General features: G+C 44.0%; 1 protein-coding gene across 12 annotated transcripts in view; it reads right to left on the reverse strand.

Annotated features, from left to right (window-relative positions):
- Window positions 1-15,432, reverse strand: part of MAPK8IP3 (mitogen-activated protein kinase 8 interacting protein 3) — a 171,259-nt gene that overhangs the window by 103,251 nt on the left and 52,576 nt on the right. For 6 of the 12 annotated variants that reach the window (XM_040356645.1, XM_040356642.1, XM_040356649.1 and 3 more), the window contains exons 4-6: window positions 14,538-14,629; window positions 5,200-5,223; window positions 189-333 (exon numbers count right to left, since the gene is read on the reverse strand). In XM_040356645.1, coding sequence (XP_040212579.1) covers window positions 189-333; window positions 5,200-5,223; window positions 14,538-14,629 — 261 coding nt within the window. The remainder of the gene's footprint in view (window positions 1-188; window positions 334-5,199; window positions 5,224-14,537; window positions 14,630-15,432) is intronic. The other 6 variants (XM_040356647.1, XM_040356650.1, XM_040356643.1 and 3 more) reach the window with 3 other exon arrangements.

The following is a 15,432-nucleotide window of genomic DNA, read 5'->3' on the forward strand; positions in this document are numbered from 1 at the left end:
AATGATACCTAGAAAGGTCTTTTTGATTCACATCCTACTTTTTATCCTTTGATTGCGTGACACCATTAAAAAACATATGGGGGTTAAGGCTGATGTGTTTGGCTAGCATTATAAACAGGATGAGTGAGATGGGTTTAGTGATGGAGACACATGGCGGGAACTGGGTTCCCATGACTGTCTGAGCCAACCTTGTAGCTGAAGCTGGACTTTAGCTGGCTGAGGTCACTCAGGTGCCAGTGGTCCGAGCTTGGGGTGATTTTGCCACCCATGTGTCCACGTACCATTCCATCCGCCAGTGGAAAGACATTTAGCGAAGTTGGGCGCTCCTTTCGGCTGGGAAAAAAGAAAAAACAAATTAGTATTTTGGTGACAAAAAAATAATTTAAACATCAATAACCACACACTAAAAGTGTTTCATGAAAACTGAAACAAAATAAAAGAGCACTGTCTTCCGAAGTCGCTCTCATTAAAACATTTTGTAAATCAGCTCCAGCATATTCCTTGCTCAACATCACACTTTAGTGTACCAGTCTACACTCAGAGAGACAAGGTATTTTGTTGTCTGGACTTGACTATAAGAATGCAGCTCATCAATAATACATATTTTAAAAAATGTCCTGCATAATGTAGAAGGACCTAGAAATAGGGTTGATCCTGAAATTTGGATGATATTAGATTTGGACTGAATTTTGTAAATTTGGATGTCCGAAAGATAATCTGAAATTCCTTTTTATTTTTGGCAGTTCAGATTCCCAAAAGGCTTCTGGGAGAAAGGGACAAAAGGCTGCTCCAAGTGTACTTTCTGCCTTTTACAGTATCTGCTTCTGCAGTTGCCTAGGCACCCCTAGCTTGACTGTCAGCACCACCAGGTCCCCTTTTTATATCCTTGGTACAACTTTTAAAAGAAGTGTCTAAGATTTCGGCCCCGTAATCAGGCAGAGCTGCTAGTAAATTTCCAAACCATTCCGCACCATTTACTGCTCAGTAATACACACTTTTTGGAGCCTTGTTTGGATTTCCATTAACTACAATGGAACTTCCAGTTTAGAAATGAACTCCAAAATAAATAAATAAATCTGCTAAACCACAGCTGATCACACTTTTCAAAAGTTTGGTCATTTTTACGTAGAAACCAAATCAGATATTTTTAACTAGTCTGACTACTTAACTAATGTAAATGGGTGTTTGGACTTTACATACGTAAGTATAAGTATACAGCCATTCTTATCCTGCAGGAGAATGACAACACAACTGCAGGCACCAAGGACAACAGGGGGATGTCATTCTACTGCAAGCATAAGCTAGACACACAACATTCATACTGGCCAATTACAAGGCTTTGGACACACTCTTTGTCTGCAAATAATGATTTTGTCAAGGCAAAACTTTTTTTAGATAGAGTGGCAGAAAAATATAACTCATGTTTGCTTTTTACTGCTATCTGGGGCTTTGTTAAAGCGGAGGTTCACCCTCAAACTGAACTTCCTAGCTATGCTATCTGCAGCCTTAATAAAGGCTTGTAGCGTTGTCTTTTTTTTTTTAAATCTGTACACTTACCTGTCTTCAGCCTCACTTCCGGGTCTTCTTCCTTGTGGGGAGTGGGCGTGTCGCTCCTTTTCCCCGATAGGGAGCTCTGCGCAATGTCTCCTGGGAGTGAGTGTTGATCCTCCCAGGAGACGTGCTGTGCGCGTCATGCCTTCCGAAAATAGACGACGCGAGACTCAGCTGTTTACGGCGCTATACGGTGCCTGCGCCTGCCGTGTAGAGCTGACTGCGCAGGCGCCGTAAAGAGCAGAGTCCCACTTCGTGTATTTTCGGAAGGCGTGACGCGCTTTACCAGCACTTCGCCTTGTCTTAGGAATGACTACTCCCCGGGGCAGAGAGAACCCGGAAGCCGGGTGAAAACTACAATAACACGTTAAGTACAGCGGGGGGGGGGGGAACCCAGCATACTGCAGATGTCAGCAGTATGCTGGATCTAATGGTATATAGATTTTTTAGGGTGAACCCCCGCTTTAAAGAGCCTTTTTTAATATAATTTTCTGTCCTGGGGGCAAAGTCAACTGGATGCAGATATGTAGCATAAAAGAAAGAGACTGACAGTACTGAAATACTGACAGTCGCTTGTGAGTCTTTGTTAGGTACATGCATTATATATATGACATAATACAAAGAGGCAGACATACATAATTATTATAATACTGGTGACTTTTGGAATAGTGTAAGCCATTCTGAAGCTATGGTGAGATTAGAGTTACACCATAGGATCCCAAATTTTGTGGAATTAAAGAGAACATTTCCTATTCTCATACCTAGCTTTTTATAGGGAATGATTTGATAATAATAGGAGTGGATGGGTTCATCCATTTAACAGTAATTTAATGGTTATGGCTTTACAGGCCACAAACAATATCTCTCACAAAAATATTCTAGTCTACTTGCACAATACTCTTCAACTAAGGCTATACTGTACATACACTTTAAGTAAATTGAGACTACAATACTAACAGTATTTTAAACACATTTAATAGTGTCTGAATTAATTCATAGCTGGAGCACGGGATGACTTTTATTTGTCTGGTTAGAGTTGCCCTCTAAATCAGAATTTCAAATTACAATGAAATACCCACTACAGGCATTTGGAGATTACAATTATGGCTTTACTTACTTTATTCATTATTGAAAGGCACTAACCCACCACTGTTGGCTACATACTCACCTGTCTTATGCAGCCAGAAGCAACCAGTCAACCTGGGCCTGAATTCTATAAAACACAAGTCACTAACCCACCCAAATGATTTCTGTCCACACCACTGAAGTGGTCAAATGGTGAGGCAAAGTTCTGCACAGTTCAGAACTCAAAGTGGAATATTATCTTAAAGTTCATCTCTAGTAAAAAACTTTTTGGTAGGGAAAGGTCAGAACCTCGCAAAGCTTTCTAGTGCTTTTTGCAAACCCACTTAGGGAACTACGGAGGTCTCCACTGTGATAATGATCAGCGGGACAGAAAATTAACTAGAACAAGAGTGGAGGAGCAATCTTCCAATGGGACTCCGGATTTGGTTATAACTGTCCAATGCTAGGTACATACAAATTCCGACAAGAAAAGTCAGATGTGAGCTTTTGGACGGAAATTCCGACCGTGTGTAGGCTCCATTGGACTTTTGCTGTTGGAATTTCTGCCAACCAAAGATTGAGAGCTGGTTCTCAAATTTTCAGATGGAAAAAATTCCGTCTGTATGCAATTCCGACACGTAAAAATCCTACGCATGCTCGAAATCAATTTGATGCATGCTCGGAATCATTGAACTTAATTTTTCTCGGGTCGTCATAGTGTTGTACGTGACCGCGTTCTTGACGTTCGGAATTTCTGACAGCATTTGTGTGACCATGTGTATGCAACGCAAGTTTGAGCCAACATTTCGTCGGGAAAAAAAACACGGTTTTCTTGCCGGAATTTATGACCATGTGTACGCAGCATTAGTTTCTTTTTTGTTCAACCCAGTGGGCTGAACAAAAGAAAAAAATACAGATCACTGTACTAACACATCTGATGTATGTGATGAGCTATTGTGTTCTGACAGGGGGAGTGCCCACCCCCCCACCAGAACACACTGATCAGCGCGCGCACATCGGATGCTGGTTTTCCTGCATGCTCAGTTGACAGAGGAGGACGAGGAGCTGTACACACAGGCTGAAAGTAGTTCAGTTCCTGCCAAACCAACCTTTTTAGGCCGTGCATACCCAGCATAAAAGGACTTACAAGGTAAGGGGCCATTTATTTATTTTAGGAAACTCCTCTTAAGTTAGCCTGATAAATGAAATTTACAAGCCCTAAAGGGTAGTTACCTTCTCCATATTATACTAGACTACATAAGGGCAAGACTATTGAGTAATTGTAACTCTTTACAATTGAGTAACTCTTTAAAGAAACCTTGTCACCAGCTTAAAACATTTCAGGTAAAAACGCAAAACCATGATTAAGCATTTTAGGGTTGAAAATGTGTTTAATGTCAGTTTCACAAATATCACAAAGAACAAAACAAAAATTCCAACTTAGTGACAGCCATTAATAGACAAGGATAATGAGTCAGCCTGATGGTGATTAAGCATTTTAAATGCTAGCTTCCAGTGTTTCTCTATTCCATAAATGATTATGTAGCTGTCAGGCAGGAGAGAAGGGGAGTACTAAGAAGTGTCACTTTTTAAGTATTTTACAAGGTTTACAAAAGGTTTTAAGTATTTTTGATGTCTATATTAACAAAGTTTTTACAGCTAAATAATACAATCTTATAGGAAAAAAAATATTGAAATGGTAGGTCTGGCAACAGAGTCTCTTTAAGGCAGGACTAAAGCTGGCCTTACATTATACCACTTTCTTATTGAATTTCCTTTAGATTTACCTTGTAGTGTAAGGGCATGCCTGATTGCAAAAAAATTTAGGGGCAGATCCTCAAAGATCTGCACCGGCGCAGAGTACTTACCTGGCTTTGGTTTGAATCCAGAAAGAATTTGCGCCGCAAGTTACGGCGGCGTAGTCCCCACGCCGAACGAACTGCGCATGCCCCGTCCGTCAAAACTCCCAGGGTGCATTGCTCCAAATGACGTCGCAAGGACGTCATTGTTTTCGTCGTGAACGTAAATGGCGTCCAGCCCCATTCACGGACGACTTACGCAAATGACGTAAAAATGTCAAAATTAGACGCGGGAACGACGCCCATACTTAACATTGAGTACGCCACCAGATAGCAGCTTTAACTATACGCCGGAAAAAGCCGAACGAAAACGACGTAAAAGAATGCGACGGCCGCTCGTACGTTCGTGGATCGTGGGAAAAAGCTAATTTGCATACTCAACGCGGATTACGACGTGAACGCCACCCAGCGGCCGCCGGAAAATTGCATCTTAGATCCGACGGCGTACGCCTGTCGGATCTAACACAGATGCCGTTGTATCTTGTTTGGTGGATACCAAAACAAAGATACGACGCGCAATATTAGAAATTACGCAGCGTATCAAAAGATACGCCGGCGTAATTTCTTTGAGGATCTGCCCCTTAAAGTGTTTAGATTTGACATCATATTATATGGTTTTGGTAAATCTAAAAGAAAATTGTATAATGTATGGCCAGCCTAAGTGGCTATCAGGTCTTGATAAATGAACCTTTCTTTACATTGATACAGTGGCGGTGACAATTACCTCTTTCTCCATGTATGACGGTGACTGAAGGGACAATTCACAGACAAGACACCCAAAACACAGCGGCCACAGCACGAAAAGCAAGACAAAAAACAGCAGTTAGATGCCCATTCATGCATAAAAGTGTGCCAAAAATGAAATACAACAAGCGTTCACAACAGCAATATGAGCCACAGTCATGGCTGTTCCTTGTGCTAGTTTGGCAGGGTAGCGCCACCTTTGTCGAGATGATTCCCGGTAGTCACTGTACCATGGTTCTGGAGCACCAAATGTGTCAATCCTAGGATTCCAGGCACAGGTTGTGGGTTCTAAATTCATGGCTGTGCCCCTCTTCCATACCTCCCAATTGTCCACATTTTTTCTACTCATGAAGATGAAACCCAGCTCCAGCCAAAACTTCTGTTCCAGCGTTGATTAGAGTGGGGAAGGGTTAGAAAGCCTGTCAGGTGGTTGTTCTTTGTTCTCCACTAGGGAGATTCTATATCCCTGTGACTCAAGGACAAGAAACAAGGTAAGGGACGGGGGGATCATAGGAATAGGATAACATAAAATAGCTGGAAAAAAATGCCAGTGGTTTTATATCACTAAACTAAAAAGAGCGTATTTGTTGCTGTCTTTGTTTTCAATAAAGTTACTTTTCATTATTTCCTGTCTCTTTGAACCCTCGGTCAACAGGACAACCCTTCCACACTTAAAATATCAAATATCAATATATAAAAGAAAAATCTCTTTCTTATCTCCAAATATGGACATACAGTGTCCTGCAAAAGTATTCACCCCCTTGGCATTTTTCATGTTTTGTTGCCTCACAACCTGAAATTAACATGGATTGTTTGAGGATTTGCATCATTTAACCCCCCTGGCGGTATTCCCGAGTCTGACTCGGGGTTAGATTTTTGTGCTAGGATCGGTAACCCCGAGTCAGACTCGGGCTCGCCCCGCTGGATCCACAGGGAGTGTTTTCTTACCTTGTCCCTGGATCCAGCGATGCCACCGCGCTGTGTGAGCGAGCGGGACCTCGCTCGATTCACACAGAGTCCTCCTGTGCCGCCGATCTCCGTTCCCTGCGACGTTACGATGCACGGGGGTGGAGAACGGCGCCAAATTCAAAAACGTAAACAAACACATACAGTATACTGTAATCTTATAGATTACAGTACTGTATGTAAAAAATACACACACCCCTTGTCCCTAGTGGTCTGCCCAGTTCCCTACATGTACTTTTATATAATAAAAACCTTTTTTTCTGCCTGAAAACTGTAGATTGTCCATAGCAACCAAAAGTGTCTTTTTATGTCAAAAATGGTTTTAGAGCAGCTAGAAAACAGCGATAATAAATTATAATCACTTGCAGAATTGTGCGATAGCGATTTGTGGAGAAATTCGTCATAAAAAAATAAAAGTAATGACAGCGACAATTCTGCAACTGAGCAAATTTCAGTGATTTTGAGTTGATTACATTATTGAATAATTTTTATTATAATTATATTATTATTTGTTATAATTATTTATTATATTATAATTTATAATTTTGTTTTTAAAAAAAATTCATACCCGGGATCCCTACAATACTCTTGTTTTGTCAGATTTAAGTGAGTTATTCCTAAGAATTACAGGCCTACAATATAAAACGCCAAATTTCCTTGCAAATAATGGTACCGCTTTCAGCACCTTTTTTCTGAAAGAATCATACCGCCAGGGAGGTTAATTTACAGAACATGCCAACAACTTTGAAGATTTTTTTTTATTATTGTGAAGCAAACAACAAATAGGACAAAATAACAGAAAAAGTCAATGTGCATAACTATTCACCCCCCTAAAGTCAATACATTGTAGAGCCACCTTTTGCGGCTATCACAGCTCCAAGTCGCTCTGGATCAGTCTATATGAGCTTGCCACATCTTACCACTGGGACTTTGCCCATTCCTCCTTGCAAAACTGCTCCAGCTCCTTCAAGTTGTATGGTTTGCGCTTGTGAACAGCAATCTTTAAGTCTGAAAACAGATTTTCTATTGGATTGAGGTCTGGGCTTTGACTAGGCCATTCCAACACATTTACATGTTTCCCCTTAAACCACTCAAGTGTTGCTTTAGCAGTGTGTTTGGGGTCATTGTCCTGCTGGAAGGTGAACCTCCGTCCTAGCCTCAAATCACACACAGAGTGGTGCAGATTTTGCTCAAGAATATCCCTGTACTTAGCACCATCCATCTTTCCCTCAACTCTGACCAGTTTCCAAGTCCCGACTGCTGAAAAACATCCCCACAGCATGATGCTGCCACCACCATGTTCCACTGTGGGGATGGTGTTCTTTGGGTGATGTGATGTGTTGGGTTTGTGCCAGACATAACGTTTACTTTGATGGCCAAAAAGTTCAATTGAAGTCTCATCAGACCAGAGCCCCTTCCTCTATACATTTTGGAAGTCTCCCACATGCCTTTTCTCAAACGCAAAACGTGCCATTTTGTTTTTTGCTGAAAGTAATGGCTTTCTTCTGTCCACTCTGCCATTAAGCCCAACTCTACGGAGTGTACGGCTTATTGTCATCCTATATACAGATACTCCAGTCTCTGCTGTGGAACTCTGCAGCTCCTCCAGGGTTACCTTAGGTCTCTGTGCTCCCTCTCTGATTAATGCCCTCCTTGCCCGGTCTGTGAGTTTTGGTGTGCGGGCGTCTCTTGGCAGGTTTGTTGTTATGCCATATTCTTTCCATTTGGGTATGATAGATTTGATGGTGCTCCTAGGGATCATCAAAGATTTGGATATTTTTTTTTATAACCTAACCCTGACTTGTACTTCTCAACAACATTGTCCCTTACTTGTTTGGAGAGTTCCTTGGTCTTGATGGCAGTGTTTGGTTAGTGGTGCTTCTTGCTTAGGTGTTGCAGACTCTGAGGCCTTTCAAAAAGGTGTGTATATGTAATGACAGATCATGTGACACTTAGATTGCACACACGTGGACATCATTTCACCAATTATGCGACTTCTGAAGGTAATTGGTTGCACCAGAGCTTTTTATGGGCTTCATAATAGAGGGGGTAAATACATACGCACATGCCAATTATAATTTTTTTATTTCTCAAAAATAGTTTTATGTATATATTTTTAAAATTTTTCTTCACCAACTTAGACTATTGTGTTCTGATCCATCACATATACAGTAAGTCAGAGTAAAAAAAAACATTGAACTAAAGGCTGTAATGTAACAAAATAGACAAAAAGCCAAGGGGGGTGAATACTTTTGCAAGGCACTGTATGTTATGTTTATAAGCAAATAGTAATAAAATGTTACATAATTCTTAATTTATGTAGATAGAGGTATGCCATGCTACAGAAATTGGTGTTAGCAGCATGCATATGTATCACTGACAACATTATCACAGTGCCAATCACAGCCAATAGTGCATACAGACACAATATATACATATACACATACATTTACACACATCTGTAATTTGTCTTATAGAATACATATAGCATGTTTTTAATAAGTATGAGCCTCGGTTCACATATGCGATTTCTGATGTGTTTTAAACATTGTTTCCTACTGTGGCCATTCACATAAATGCGATTCTCTCACAGTGTGATTTTGAAACGTGTCCTTTTTGTTTTTAGAACAGTGCGTTGCGAGTATGGTGCGATTTCCAGGCTCATTGACTTCAATGGTAAAACTTCCAAATCGCATATCTCCTCAGTTGTGAACATGATTTTAGCGCAGTTTGCGCTCCTCCTACACCTCCTCTCCTTCACATCTGAATCGCACCAGATTTACTAAACAACTCCCTTTGAAAATCGCACTGAAAACTGACATGAAAATCGCACCACATGTATGTGAACCAAGGCTTAGGCATTAATTACTGCTGTGTTTCCAAACGGTTATGGAATGGGAAGTTTGAATTTTGAACTGGATCTTATGGAGCATTGTCCACTTCTGTTAATGGTTGCTTGAGCTGTATAATGTGTTGTTTTGCTTTTACGTCTTCATATAAATGAATGTGAGTTAAACACTTTTTAGCTCTTTTAATAGACAGCAATCACATAAATGCTTAATTGAATAAAATAATCCAGTTATTATTATTATTATTATTATTATTATACAGGATTTATATAGCGCCAACAGTTTGCGCAGCGCTTTACATCAGGGAAGACAGTACAGTCACAATACAATTCAATACAGGAGGGATCAGAGGGCCCTGCTCGTTAGAGCTTACAATCTAGAAATCTACAATCAGTTCACTGCAGCTTCTACCATCAGGTATGAGAAAATGTTATACTGCAAAAATTAGTCAGAGCTAGGGGTTTTCTGGGGTGGATTTACTAAAGGATGTGTACTTTAGTGTATTTTCCAGTGGTGTATTTACGTTTTGTGCTGCCTTAGGCCTGACTTAATTCTTGCACCCTCTAATTTAAATATGACCCACCCAGGGCCGATCCACCCTATAGGCTCACTATGCAAGCTGCTTAGGGCCCCGCAAATTACTAAAGGCCCGCCTGGTGAGAAGTCATTTTCGTCCCCTCACCCTGCTTCTCAACTCGCTGGCTGCATGGGCGAAGAGGTAAGAAGTCAGCACCCGTAATCACCCGCCTCCACAAAGATCCGATTTTGCAGACGGAAGAATGTCCTATTTTTTCTTCCGTCTGCGGATCGGATGAACACGGACAGACGGTCTGTGTTCATCTGATCCCCCCATAGGGGAGAGCGGAGAAAAGACAGGGCGGTCCCTGCACAGTGTGCGGGGACCGCCCTGTCAGCCGATGGCTCAGCGGGGATATACGGAGCGATCTCCGCTCAGATTACGGACACACGGAGGCGGATCATTACTGATCCGCCCCGTGTGAAAGGGCCCTTAATGTGACTGTCAGCAGCGCCCTCCCCCCCGGTTCTCAAATTTAATGTAACATGTGATTTTGCTTAGGGCCCCAGGGAGTTCAGGATCGGCACTGGACCCACACCTTCCTGTCATGCCGTGGGATGAGGACAGAGGGACGCCGTGGGAGGAGGACAGAAGAATTCCGTGGGATAAGGACAGAGGTACACTATTGGGAGAAGGACAGAGGGATGTCGTGTGAGGAGGACAGAGGGAGGTCATGGGATGAGGACAGAGGGATGTCGTGGGATGAGTAATGAGGGACGTTGTGGGATGAGGACAGAGGGACGCCATGGAATGAGGACAGAGGGACGACATTTGAGGAGGACAGAGGGATGCCATGGGAGGAGGACAGAGGTACGCTATTCAGAGGAGGACAGAGGGATGCCGTGTGAGGACAGAGGGACACCGTGTGAGGAGGACAGAGGGACGCCAAGGGATGAGGACAGAGGGACGCCATTAGAGAAAGACAGAAGGATGCCATGGGAGGAGGACAGAGGGATGCCATGGGAGGAGGACAGAGGGATGCCATGGGAGGAGGACAGAGGTACACTATTGGGAGAAAGACAGAGGGATGCCGTGTGAGGAGGACAGAGGGATGCCATGTGAGAAGGACAGAGGGACGCCATGGGATGAGGACAGAGGGACGCCATGGGATGAGGACAGAGGGACGTCGTTGGAGAAGGACAGAAGGATGCCGTGGGAGGAGGACAGAGGGACGCCATGGGATGAGGACAGACGGACGTCGTTGGAGAAGGACAGAAGGATGCCGTGGGAGTAGGACAGAGGGACGCCATGGGATGAGGACAGAGGGACGCCATTAGAGAAAGACAGAAGGATGTCGTGGGAGGAGGACAGAGGGATGCCATGGGAGGAGGACAGAGGTACACTATTGGGAGAAAGACAGAGGGATGCCGTGTGAGGAGGACAGAGGGATGCCATGTGAGGAGAACAGAGGGACGCCATGGGATGAGGACAGAGGGACGTCGTTGGAGAAGGACAGAGGGATGCCGTGGGAGGAGGACAGAGGGATGCCATGGGAGGAGGACAGAGGGACGCCGTGTGATGAGGACAGAGGAATACCATGGAATGAGGACAGAGGGATGGTGTGGGAGGATGACAGAAGTAGGCCGTGGGAGGACGACAAAGAAGGATGTGGCCTCTTTTGATTTGGGGAGGGGGGGTGAGGGAATATGTGCTGGGGGTGCTTTGAGAGTGGAGAGGACTTATACCCCCACTAGCACTAAATGTCCTCCCCCCTCCCAAAGCACCCCCCCAGCACATATGCTCTACCCCCCTCCCCTAACTCCTCCATGTGTGCATCTGTGTTACCTACCCCCCCTCTTCCCAGTTACTGTGCCCCCCTCCACTGTAAACAATGCACAGACCTCAGAAAAGCAGCGCTGCTCTTGCAGTGCAATCATGTCCCTCCTCCGTGGCTCCTTCTCCTACTGGCTGTGTACAGGAGATATTTTGAGCCACGGAGGAGAATCCTCAGTGATCTGTGTGTGGCTGTCAGTGGGGATAGAGGTGTTGACTGGGCAGCAGATGTCCCAGGTGCCCACACCAACGTTGTATCCTGGCCTAGGCCGACAAGGCCTAGGGCAGCACTTTTCAGGGGGCAGCACGGAAAGAGTCGCCCCCCCCGCTTCTAATTTTGACTGTCCTATTATCCTGGACAAACCTTCCTCACTGGGCTACATGTTTTCTGCTGCACCATTGGCATGCTTATATCTTCTTAGTCCTCTCCATAAAATTATCAGAAATTGTGCTTAAAGTAGAACTATAGGCAACACTTCTTTTTTTCATTTTGGATAGAGTAAGGGAGGGTTATAGTAAGTTTATTTTTTACCATCCCTGTCCCATTGCAGAGATTTCCCTTCACTTCCTGCCCCATAGCCAAACAGGAAGTCAGAGGAAATCTATGCAAATTAAGGGAATCCAATGCCCTCCCCCCCAGGCCCTAAGAACTAGTGTCCTTACTTCAGGGCGGGTCTTAAACAGAAAGGGGTGTGGCCTTGACAGGAAGGGGTGGGTCATATTAAAATTAGGGGTGCATGAGTTTAGCCAGGCCTAGGGCAGCACAAAACCTAAATACACTACTGGCCCACGCTAGCACGCCCCTGTCAGGCCAGTTACTGGAGCTCAGTGGCAGAACTTGTTGTGGCACTGACCTCCGTGATTTAGTCTGAGTGCCCTAATAGTTGGTGCAGCCCTGTGTGTGTGAGGTGGGAGCCGAAACTTGGGAGAAGGGGATATATTTTCGTGCGAGTGGGGCGGCTTTTCTGCCACCCCCCAAAAAGTGCCCCCCTAGGCCTAGGCCTTTTCGGCCTAGGCCAAGATACAGCACTGGTATTTTGCCTCGTATTTTCCCCAAAGCTTAGGAAATCCCCTTCAGATTCTGAATACTTTATTAATCCCAAAGGGGAATTATTAAATACAGTTACATTCAACAAAGACAACACAAAACCGCAATAATAAACAGAACAAGACACAATAAAAATTACTAATAACAGCAATTAGTACCAAATAAAACAAAAGAAACCATCCAAACTATTAAAATACAACATTAAATAAATAACATTTACATAAATAACATGGTAAAGCTTCACTTTGCAAAGAATACCCAAACAGGTGCAAGAAAAATATAAAATAAAAAATACATTTTTGGTTGGGTATGATTGGATGGTGGAAATTAGCATAGCTTTACCTAATTTACTAAGCTCTGGGAAAAATGACTGCAACTGCACATGCAGTTTCAAAGTGCACAGTCAGTCTGCCTTTAGTAAATCCACCCTATTGTCTCTTCCCCGATCTACATCATTTCTAAAGGTCAAGCTGAGGATCTGACTATGATCACCATTATTTGCTGGCAAGGCATTCCGAAATTGCCTTAGGCCTCGTACACACGACCGTTTCCCTTGACAGAATCCATCAAGAAACTTGGTGGCAGAGCTTTTTTGCCGAGGAAACCGGTCGTGTGTATGTTTTTCATCAAGGAAACTGTCAAGGAACTCGACAAGGAAAAAAGAGAACATGTTCTTTTTTTTCTCGTCGGGAGTCTCAATTTCCTCGTCGTGTTCCTCGTCGGGCTGGTTTTCGACGAGAAACACATTCGTGTGTATGCTAAGAAACCCGCGCATGCTCGGAATAAAGTATGAGATGGGAGCGCACCTTCGGTAAAAGTAGCGTTTGTAATGGAGATAGCACATTTGTCACGCTGTAACAGTCTGAAAAGTGCAAATCGTCTCTTACCAAACTTTTACTTAACACGCAGTAACATGAGATTAGCAAAAGCAGCCCCAAGGGCTGTGCCAGTGGTATCGAACTTGACGTTGTATGTGTTGTACGTCACCGCGTTTGAGAACGAGGAGATTTGGTCTTGACCGTGTGTACGCAAAGCAAGCTTGTCAAGTTTCTCAACAAGCCTAACAAGGAACTCGTCGAGAAAAACGATGTTTCATTTACGACAAGTTCCTCGGTCGTGTGTACGAGGCCTAAGGCCTCGTACACACGACCGAGGAACTCGACGGGCGAAACACATCGTTTTCCTCGTCGAGTTCCTTGTTAGGCTGTTGAGGAACTCGACAAGGCAAGTTTCTCCATTCCCGTCGAGGAAAAAGAAGACATGCTCTCTTTTTGGCTCAACGGGATGCTCGACAGTTTCCTCGTCAAAAAATGTACACACGACCGGTTTCCTCTGCAAAAAAAAAATCCCATCAAGTTTCTTGCTGGTTTTTGCCGAGAAACTCGGTCGTGTGTACGAGGCCTAACACGTTTAAACTTTCTGCAAGGTGAAACCAGCTCAAGGTTCAAGAGGCACATCCTCACTCCATGTGATAACGCTTGGGCATAGCGATGGGCCACTAATGCCTCGTTTCCACTGCGCAGAACGGTTCGGGTTGGTACAGTTTGGAAGGGTTAGAATGGTCCGACCTATTCAGTTGAGCATTTCCACTGCAAGTCGCATCGTCAGGGGCCATACAGGGTTTAGAAAAAATGCCTAGCGTGTCCACCAATCAGTGGAATGTATTGTAGTTCCGCCCTAACCGAACCGTACAATTTTCTATAGCCCCACATCTGAAGCAGGACCAAGAATGGTGCGGTCTGGTTCGGTTGTATGGGCCGCTTTCATAATGGAAACACTCAAAATAGCGTACCGAACCAACCCAACCGATCCGCTCAGTGGAAACGAGGCATTTGGAACCCACTACTGTACCATAAGAGGCAGAAGGACTTTTCCCTGTTCAATATTTCAATTTGTTTATTTTATAGAGAACACAGCAAGAACTGAAAGGCTTCCCAGCAGCTGGGAGAGTGAGAGTACATTGTAATTGAGGTCACAGCTAGGAACTCTATCCAGAAGACCTTACTGTCGGAGTCCCACTCCCCAAGTCAACAGATGCCTAAAGCTACCAGAATCCACCCATAGCTGAATTATTAATTGAATATTGATATTTTACCAACACCAACCTTCTGCCTGTGACGCCACCCTCTGACTGACTGTTTCCGGCTACCTGCTGCAGTTTTGATCGTTCGATGTGTTCCATATACGTCTGGATCATCTGTGAGGGGGAAACAAAATGACCGATTAAGTAAAACAAAAAATATGATCAAACCTAATAACAAGGCAACAAAGGGCCAGATTCAGGTACAATTCCGGCGGCGTAACGTATTGCATTTACGTTACACCGCCGCAAGTTTTACGGCCAAGTGCTTGATTCACAAAGCACTTGCCTGTAAACTTGCGGTGGCGTAGCGTAAATCCCTCCGGCGCAAGCCCGCCTAATTCAAATGGGGTGTGGAACATTTAAATTAGGCGCGTTCCCGCGCCGAACGTACTGCGCATGCTCCGTTTTGAAATTTCTCGCCGTGCTTTCCGCGAAATGACGTCGCACCAACGTAATTTTTTTGAACGGCGATGTGCGTTACGTCCTTTCCTATTCACGGACGACTTACGCAAAAAAAAAAAAAAAATTAATTTGACGCAGGAATGAAGGCCATACTTTAACATGGCAAGTCTAAATATAAGCCAAGAAATAGCAGCTTTAACTATACGCCGGGAAAAGCTGACTAGCGATGACGTAAGAGAATGCGACGGCCGCGCGAATCGCCGTAAACAGCTAATTAGCATACCCAACACGGAAAACGACGCGAACTCCACCCAGCGGGCGCCGAAGTATTACACCTACGATCCGAAGGCGTACGAAGCCGTACGCCTGTCGGATTGAAGCCAAAAGCCGTTGTATCTTGGTTTGAGGATTCAAACTAAAGATACGACGCGGGAAATTTGAAAGTACGCCGGAGTATCAGTAGATACTCCGGCGTACTTCTTCTGTGAATCTGGCCCAAAGACTCTAGAAACCTA

This window comes from Rana temporaria, chromosome 6, assembly GCF_905171775.1.
Source record: "Rana temporaria chromosome 6, aRanTem1.1, whole genome shotgun sequence".
NCBI lineage: Eukaryota > Metazoa > Chordata > Amphibia > Anura > Ranidae > Rana > Rana temporaria.